Source organism: Acomys russatus, chromosome 7 (genome assembly GCF_903995435.1).
Source record: "Acomys russatus chromosome 7, mAcoRus1.1, whole genome shotgun sequence".
In the NCBI taxonomy this organism is placed as follows: Eukaryota; Metazoa; Chordata; class Mammalia; order Rodentia; family Muridae; genus Acomys; species Acomys russatus.
The window spans coordinates 54603462-54612307 of record NC_067143.1 but is presented as its reverse complement, the minus strand read 5'-3'; the positions used below and the strand labels follow the sequence as shown (position 1 = coordinate 54612307).

General features: G+C 42.4%; 1 protein-coding gene across 1 annotated transcript; it reads right to left on the bottom strand.

Annotated features, from left to right (window-relative positions):
* Positions 1–320: 320 nt before the first annotated feature.
* On the bottom strand, positions 321–1274 carry LOC127192157 (olfactory receptor 52M1). Its single transcript, XM_051149478.1, has one exon. It carries the CDS (start codon positions 1272–1274, stop codon positions 321–323), a length of 954 nt encoding a protein of 317 aa, XP_051005435.1.
* Between the last annotated feature and the right edge of the window lie 7572 nt (positions 1275–8846).

Genomic DNA, 8846 nt, shown 5'->3' with positions numbered 1-8846 from the left:
CTTATACATTAAATATGAGCTATAAACCTTATAGCATCTGAGAGTATAAGAATTATATGGAAAATATGGAAATTTTAAAGTGCTATTTATTTGTTGGTCATGTCATTATGGTTGATTTACCTTCTTCACAATTCAAATATGCCCCAGTTATAAAAATAAATAAATATCTCCCACCTTTAGGTTCAGAATTTTGCACTTCTCCTCACTGTTCCTTTGGAACTATAAATGCTGGAACCAACAGCTCAGAATGTGGTTCCCTTTGGAGAAGCAGCTGTCCATATTTAAATGCCTTCTCCATGGACTTATTTGAGAGAGAAGAGTCATCTCATCTTGGTTCTCATCTTTAGGATCTGAAGAAGCCTGTCCCGGATCTGCTTAGTACGAACAGCATAGACAATGGGATTGAGGATCGGGGGAATGAGAAGATAGAAGTTGGCCAGCAGAGTGTGGATTGGAGGAGGCACATGGTGACCAAACCGGTGAATGAGGGAAGAAACAGCAATGGGAACATAGAAAATCAGGATAGCACAAATATGAGAGCCACATGTCCCCAGGGTCTTAAGCCTGGCCTCAGGAGTGGCCAGCCCCATCACAGCCCTAAAAATCATTACATAGGAGGCAGCAATGGCCACTGAATCCAGGATCAACACGAGAAAGCCAATGCTCAACCCATAGACATTGTTGACTCTGCTGTTACCACAGGTCAAGGCAACCACAGCCATGTGCTCACAGTAGGAGTGGGAGATGACATGGCTTCTGTAAAGAGGCAGCCTTAGGCGGATCATAAGTGGTAAGGGTCCAATGTAAAGAACTCCTCGGAGGAAGGCAGCCAGCCCCAAACGACCCACCACTGCCTGGGTGAGCACCGTGCTATGACGCAATGGGTTACAGATGGCTACATAGCGGTCAAAAGCCATGGCAAGAAAGATGCCTGACTCAACAGTAGCAAAGCAATGGATAAGAAACATTTGACATAAGCAGGCATCCAAACCAATGTTGCCAGCACCAAACCAAAAAATTGCCAGAAGTTTGGGCATAGTAGAAGTAGACAGAACCAGGTCAATAACAGCCAGCATGCACAGAAAGAAGTACATGGGCTGGTGCAGGCTGCGCTCTACCCTTACCACAGCTAGGATGGTGATGTTCCCCACCACAGCCACCAGATACATGGAACCAAAAGGGATGGAGAGCCAGATGTGCAGGGACTCTAGTCCTGGGATGCCGGTGAGCCAGAAAGAGCTGGGTACTGAGCATACATTATGAAAAGTGGGCATTGCTATATATAAGTAAATCTCATTTGTGTCCCCAAATGAAGCAAGACATTTTCCCCTGGAAAGAAAAACAATATTTATTCTTGGGCCACATAATAAACATCGTTGAACATACAGTGATATGCAACTTTTAGAAGAAATTGTGAGATTTCATGCTATTCTTGAATTTCATGTTACACTAAAGTATGAGTGCAGACTTAGCGAGCATGATCTCTGTGTTTGAATGGAGGGATGCATTCTTTGATAGTATGAATATCACTCATACTCTATGGTAACGAAGAAACCAGAGATTTGCTCTCAAATTCCCTTCACACCAGGCGTGTTTAGTGATGTCTTTTTCTTCGACCCAAGGCCCCTGCTCTTGAAAAGTGCCCTCTCCTGTGTTGTGTTAGCTACACCTGGCTTATGTAGCCATGCTTACTGCTCATCCTGATCCTTCATAATCCCATCCATCCTGCCTGAGCCTCTGGAGACGGTCCCCTCGGCTGTCTCCACCAGCAGGCCAGGTACTTGCTTGTGGATATCAGATCAGATCCTAGCAGTGCACAGCCTTTACCCTATGCTGTCTCTTGACAAGGAGATTGCTTCCTTTGGGGAACATAAAATCTAAAAGTGGGCAAGTCAAATAACTGAATCTACAGGTAAAATAGCTACACTGTCAAGGCATGGTCTAGATAACCGTGCCCATGGCTTTCAGAAAATGAGTAGAGACTCGTCTACTTCACCCCTGCTTCTAATCAACTAAATTAGAAGCAAGGCTTCTAATTAGACTTATTGAAGCAAGGATTCAATGTGGAATGGAATAGCCTTGCTTTGCTCCAGCAAAGTCCTTGAGAGGAAAATTGGACAGGACTTTGGATCAGTGCATTAATACCCATCATCCTCTTGCATGGCTGCTGCTACTACTGCATTAATGAAAGAGTTATTACACATTCTATCTTCCTTCCCTGAATGCCACACAATTCCCTGCACTCCTGCCATCTGGAGGGAGCTCCGTTTTTAGATGTGGGGAGATAAGTTGCACTGTACAATCTTTCTTCCTCTTCCCTATACCTGATCACATGCAGAGTTTTCTCTCTCTCTCTCTCTCTCTCTCTCTCTCTCTCTCTCTCTCTCTCTCTCTCTCTCTGTGTGTGTGTGTGTGTGTGCATTCTACCTCCATTTCACCTCTTCAGGCCATCTCTCAGCACTTCATGACAGTGAAACAGGTGCTCAGCATTGGAGACCTCCACTTCAGCTGCTAAATGAGAACCAGATGGATCCAAACTTTTCTCTTGGATTCTAACACTAACTATCCCCTTACGCCCCCTTGTCAGAAGCAAGCTGAAGCATGCCAGGAGGCTGCAGAAGTGTCTCCAAGAAATAGTAAGAGCTTAGTATTCACATTAAGACAGTCTCCCTCCTGATACCCAATCCACATGTGTCCCCATAACCGTCCCCATAACCAGCCCCACCTCTCACTGTTCCTCACCCTGCTTACTGCCTTCCAATGAGGGTAAAGATTGGTTTGTCAAGTCTTCATATTATTTTATCTCTGAGGAGTACACATGCTATTTCCTGGCTTTGAGACAGTCCTATCTTCTTCACCTGGAAAATCCCTTTGCAACCCCCTTGCTGCAGCCTAATTATCATCTTAGGAAAGTCTGCCTTAACCCCTAGTTAGGAGTCTTCTGCAATGCAGAATGCTATGACCTGCTGATGGACATGTTTCTCTGAAGACAGTGCAAGTGCCAGAAGGCCAAGAGTTAGGTGTCTCTCATTCTCTAAAAATAAATTCTTCAGTGGCACAGTGCCTGGCTCTGTTGAGTGAGAATACAGTATTGTGTTTATTTGAAACACTGGAGAGATGTTTTAAAGCTAAGGCTTAGGTTTGCACTGGTGTGTAGTAAACAGTTTCCCAATGTGCAGTTCTGTGAGACCCCTGCCCTTTTAGTCCACTCCCAAGACCATTCCTTCCCTTTGAATTCTTACCTTGTAGACTTAAACAGAGACATGACAGGGATGACAGGGAATTCCAGATCTCCTCATCCTCATCATCTGCAAGTCTTTCTGGTGGTCCCTGCTTCTTTTCTTGGCTCCTCTTCAAAAGATGCTTTCCAGGACTAGATCATCACAGAAAAGCCCAGACCTCTGTAACTGCTTCAGAGACACCAGACTTATAAACACTCTGCTCAATTGTCTTGGGAATTCCACCTGAGAGTAGTGGAATGGTTCAGGGTCCAATGCAGAAGGAAAATACTCAGGCCTGTCCCAAGAGGATGGACAGAGAATCTATCTATACAGCCCATCCCAGCATGCCACGGCTGCTCCAGAGTGAGAAAGAGGAGGGACAGACCTTCTGAGTCGTAATTTCTTAGATATAAGTCCTGCTCTTGTTCCCCTGTCCTGGCCTCTCTGGAGATGACATATGTTTGAGGACAAGATGCAGAAACCAGAAAGTCTTTCCAATGTACAGATGTGTCTTCTTGGACTCAAATTGATTGACGGTCCATACTTATGAAGGCTGTAAATCCTTAAATTTTATTTCTCTGCAGGATTGAGTGTGGAGTACTAAATTAGCACTAAGATATATCAAGGCCAATCCCACAAAAAAAACAGATACTTTTTCTCATATCTGGTTTACATCATGCAGAATGATATAGGCTCATACACGTGGTGATCCACTCCATGCTCATTTATATGCACTAACATTACAGAGCACTCCATTCTTCACAAAGGAGTGTAGCCAAGCCGAAGAAGCAATCTCTCCCCGGGTATCATGATGGGATAATTATAGATTATAGGGCATAATGTTCTAGAGCATGATGCCAGGAAGTCCCCAAAGTTCCAAAGGCTTGAATCTGAGTGACCTCAAGCTGTTCCAACTCAAGCTGTTCTGCCTTCAAGCAGAAAGTTGGAATATTTACCTCTGATGTAGCTTTGTAACTTAGACTTCCTGTATATAAAAGAGTTCGTGAGACAAAAACACCTAAACAGCATTATCCTTCTCGGTATGCTTCTTTCTGCATCTTTAGAAGACACTGGCTTCTTCCTTCAGATCAGGACCCAGCACATTAGCAAAGAGGATGATGCAGCAGAGTCATTACCGGAAGGATCCACTCTCCTGTGTTCTCTTTCATGGCTACAGAACCTCAGAAGAAGGTGGGAAGCTTGCAGCCTGTTTCACTCCAACCTTAAGTTTCACATTCTGCATAAAATTGCCCAAGTATCTGTGTTCTTTCTTGAGTCTGTGTGCACGTATATGTTCTACCCTCAGCCAAGTAAAGAAATGGGAGCTTCATCATTCCTACAAGTTCTTATGTAGCTTCTGAGTCTTGGTTCAGCATTCCGACCTCAGACAGATAAACCCTGCCCCTGGTAAGCTTAGTTCATTCATCAGGTGAGCCTTTTATAACTGAGTATTCAGGGCATTTTTAAGACTACAGTAATGCCTCACCCTTTAGTTAGCATGTTGGCTTCATTTTCCCAATCAATAGAGGAAATGATCGTCATATGTGAAGAACTATAGTAAAGGCATTGCCTTTCCCCCACAGAAATGATCCTAAATTCAGCCTTGGAATCAGAAGCAAAGATCGTCATTCTAACCCTGTCCAGAAGAGGGCACCCAACCTGAAAACAAGATGCTCTAACAATGGTTTTCTACACACATCAGGGCAGTTGCACCTAAGAGTGTTTGCAGCAGCTGAGACAGCATGCACAAGGCCTGTGCATGCCTGAGCCACATAAATTCACAGTGTGGTAAAGGGAGGTAAACACAAAATCCCTTCTCCAGCTGAGGAGTTATTAGCAATTGACAGCGCAGAGAGTGAGAATCTGTGTTCTTTAAAGGGATAGCTCTTGATGTCTAAACCGCCCTGCAATGAAGGGCACACATCCAAGAACATATGGGCAGCACAAACGTTACTTGATTTTTGCAATTGTTTGTTTGTTTGTTTTTTAATGGGACACAAAGTTGACTGGCCAGGTGAGGCAGGAAGAATCTGGGAAGAATGGGGGGACCAGGGGGTGGGTGCGGGGAGGAAAGGTAAGTATAGTCAAAATACATCACATAACATTTTCTAAGACATAAAAAATAGAAAGAAAAGTTGCTAAAATGTATTTAATCATTAAATGCATGTGCACAATCTTCAAAAAGAAAGCAAGTTGATGTCATAAAGTAATATTACTCATCACTTCTGTAATGATTCTACTTAACCCTCAACTTGTACGTCATCCAATCAACCTTGTTGCAGAACTAGGCTTCCAAAGCATAGGCAAAAATGTGTTGGTGAAGCCAACACAGAAATACCAAAAACACAAGACATAAGTTGATTTCAAGTTTATAACCTCATCACCAGGCTCAATGTCACATTCTCTCTGAAACTTCCTATTTGTTATGTGTAATTCTAGAGGAAAACAGGATTTTTAAACTTGCTAGTCCAGATACTAAATTGGAAATACATTGGACATATATAATTTTAGTGATTTATATACATCTCCAAAGACTAATGTCTCATTTTCTCATCCATGAATGGGATTCTGATCATGTATACATAGGTCAATAATTCTTCTGGAGTCCTCCTACCTTAGAGAGAAGACCCAAAATTTAGGCTCTGGGATCATACAAACATGGATCCATGTTCGTTTCCATGAGGGAAACTGTCTGCTACGTGATTGGGTAAGTGTGGCATAGGGTGACATCTATCACATTGCCACTTCTAGTACTTAATAGATGCACATCCTTGACTTCTCGAAGCCTTAATTTTCCTTTCTTGTCATTCCATCCTTGATATTTCTCTCCTACTTTTTGAGTTTCTCAACATCCTCATGTCATCCTGAGATCCCTATGTATTCTTCCTTGCATCCACATATAAACTACCTCCGAGCTTTGGGGCCTCCCCTGCCTGTATCCATCCATAACCTTACAGGACTGAAGTGTAGCTTAGTGATATTGAGCATGCCTGGCAGGCACAAGGTCCTGGATTCAATCTCCAGCCTTAAAACTGGAGATTGTAATACTCTCTTCTTGTACGTGTGTCCACATCCCATAGATAATGATCTTTTCAGCATTTCCTGAGGTTATCCTTCCCACTGTTCCAAATTCTAAAAATCTGGAGAAAGGGGGAAAATAATTTTCAAAATAAGTATACTAGCCACAGATTCTTTTCAAATATTCAAGTGCTTAAACTCAATAAAAAATTTGAGCAAACAATACCTTAAAATAAGTATATTGGCCACAAATTCCTTTTCAAACAAAAAAAGTGTTTATACTCTATAAAAATAGCAACAGAACAATACCCTTTTTTTTTCAATACCCTTTTCTTATCTGTAAAATGTATGCCTTGCTTCGGCGACACTTTTCAGGTAAGTTTACTTGACACCATAGCGCATAGGGTACAGAAATTCTTTAGGGAAGAACCAAAACAGGGTTCATGACCCTATATGCTCAATCATCAGTTTCCCTTTTAGGAGTCTATGCTATGCTTGGACACAAATATAATATTGGGAAATATGTCTGTGCCGGTTTTGTAAGAAGAACTGACATTAGCCTCCTCACCGTCCTGGGAAGTTTAATAAAATAACAACACACAACTATTTCCAACTTGTAAATATTTGAGTTTATCAAAAATGGATTGAAAAAAAGCAGAATTTATTTAAAGATTAACATTTAATTTTAAGTTATCTTCTTCTTGGTATAGGCCAGATATCATATTAGGCATGGAAGTGCAGAGTTCTGTCTGTCTGTGTGTCTGTGTGCATGTCGGCTCATGATAAACCTCTGGTATCATTCCTCATGTGTCATTCACTTTGTTTTCTGAGACAGGGTCTCCCACAAATCCAGAGCTCACCAAGTAGACAACGGTGGCTGACCTGCAATCCCCAGGAAGCCACCTGCCTCTCTCCTGCCCCAGTGCTAAGATCACAGGCATGCAGCACCACTCCCAGCTTTTTGACATGTATTATAGTGATCAGACTCTGGGTCCTCATGTTCGCCAAGCAAGAAGTTTACCCACTTATCTATCTGTTTGACCACGGTTAATTTTAACAGAAGTTACATGAGTATCTAGTAGTTTTCCTCTATCCTCCTTCCATGAACTCTCTCATGAGGTATAACCCTTAAAGTGTGTGAGTACCTCAGGCACAAAGGGCGGCTATCAAACCCAGCACCAGCTCACCAGAGGGCTTGAAGCTAGAGTGGACAGGGTGTGAAGACTGCTCCTAAGAGGGGAATAAAATCCAGAGGGAAGCATGCAAGTGTCTCTGTGCAGCCCTTGGGAGATATCTGGCTATTTTCAGAACCTACATAACGGAGAAGAAAGAAATTGACCAGAGCATGGCCCTCCCCTGCCTGCCAACTAAATTTTTCCAAGCATCAGATAAGCACTAGTCGCTGTAAGGGACAGGCCTCCCAACTCTTTGGGCACGCCCTATGGGTAAGCACATTCCACAGTGATGAGAAACAAAGCCACTGGATGCAGAAACTGCTCTCTCCTTCATAGATTTAGTCAAAATGGGTTGATATGCTTCTTTGGTTGAGTTAAAGAAAAAGAGAAACCACAAAACAGAATGGTTGCCCCGTATTTAGGATAGCAGACGAAAGACTGGGTGCCTGCAGCCCAATTGAGCCTCTTGTCTTGAATTCTAAGATCAGGCAAACCTTTACCTTGAACTGGTCCCAGCAGAGTCAGTATGTCTCTTCAGTCAAAACATATTCATGCTAATGAAGCTAGCCCTGAAATTTCAAAGTAAGACTCTTATGTTTCTGACTACATGAGAGCAAATAGGATCAGGTATGCTAACAGTCAATCCACCAAAAACTAAAGAATACATGCTATACAAAGAGAGAGAGATTATAGTCATTTTGTTGGCAAAGAAGGTTCTAGACTTGCTATTAACCTGGAGATGTAGCACTGTTTGTGTTCTGTGGAAGGGATAATGAAGGAAGCAGTGGGTAAGATTGCTATTCAGCAGCCAAGAATCCTAACAGAGAGAGAGAGAGGGAGAAAAGGAAGGAGGGAGGGAGGGAGAGAGAGAGAGAGAGAAATAATATATATGAAAAAAATGTACCTCAAGTTGTAGAACAGCAAAGAATAGAGTTCGTATGTGAGCCTAAGTCTGTCTTGCTTCTAATTGACACCTATGTCAATCAACAGCATCTCTCTCAGAAGCCTCAGATCTTCAGAGCACCTCTCCCTGTGCTTGCAGGCTTGTCACCACTGTGCAGGTAAAAATGTGATTTCTCTAAATGCAGAAAATATTGCTATGCAATGCTCTAGATTAAGTGATGTAACTTAGTTGTCACAACCCAGTTAAAACTGATGTTTATAATGACTTCTGAGAATGTGACAGAAACATAAAACACTTATTTTTCAACATTCTTTGTCCTAGCTTAAAACTCAGTTTTGCTTCATTGACTGAACCAATTCAGACACAAATCAAAAATAGAAATTAAAGGTAAGACCATGACTGGACTCCAGTTCTTTCATGACAAGTAGTCATTACTTTGACTTACCCTGAAAATAAGTAAGTGAGCTCCTTTCTGCTTTAGAATGGTGGTATACTATCCACTCAGGGTACACATCGAACGGTTCCCAG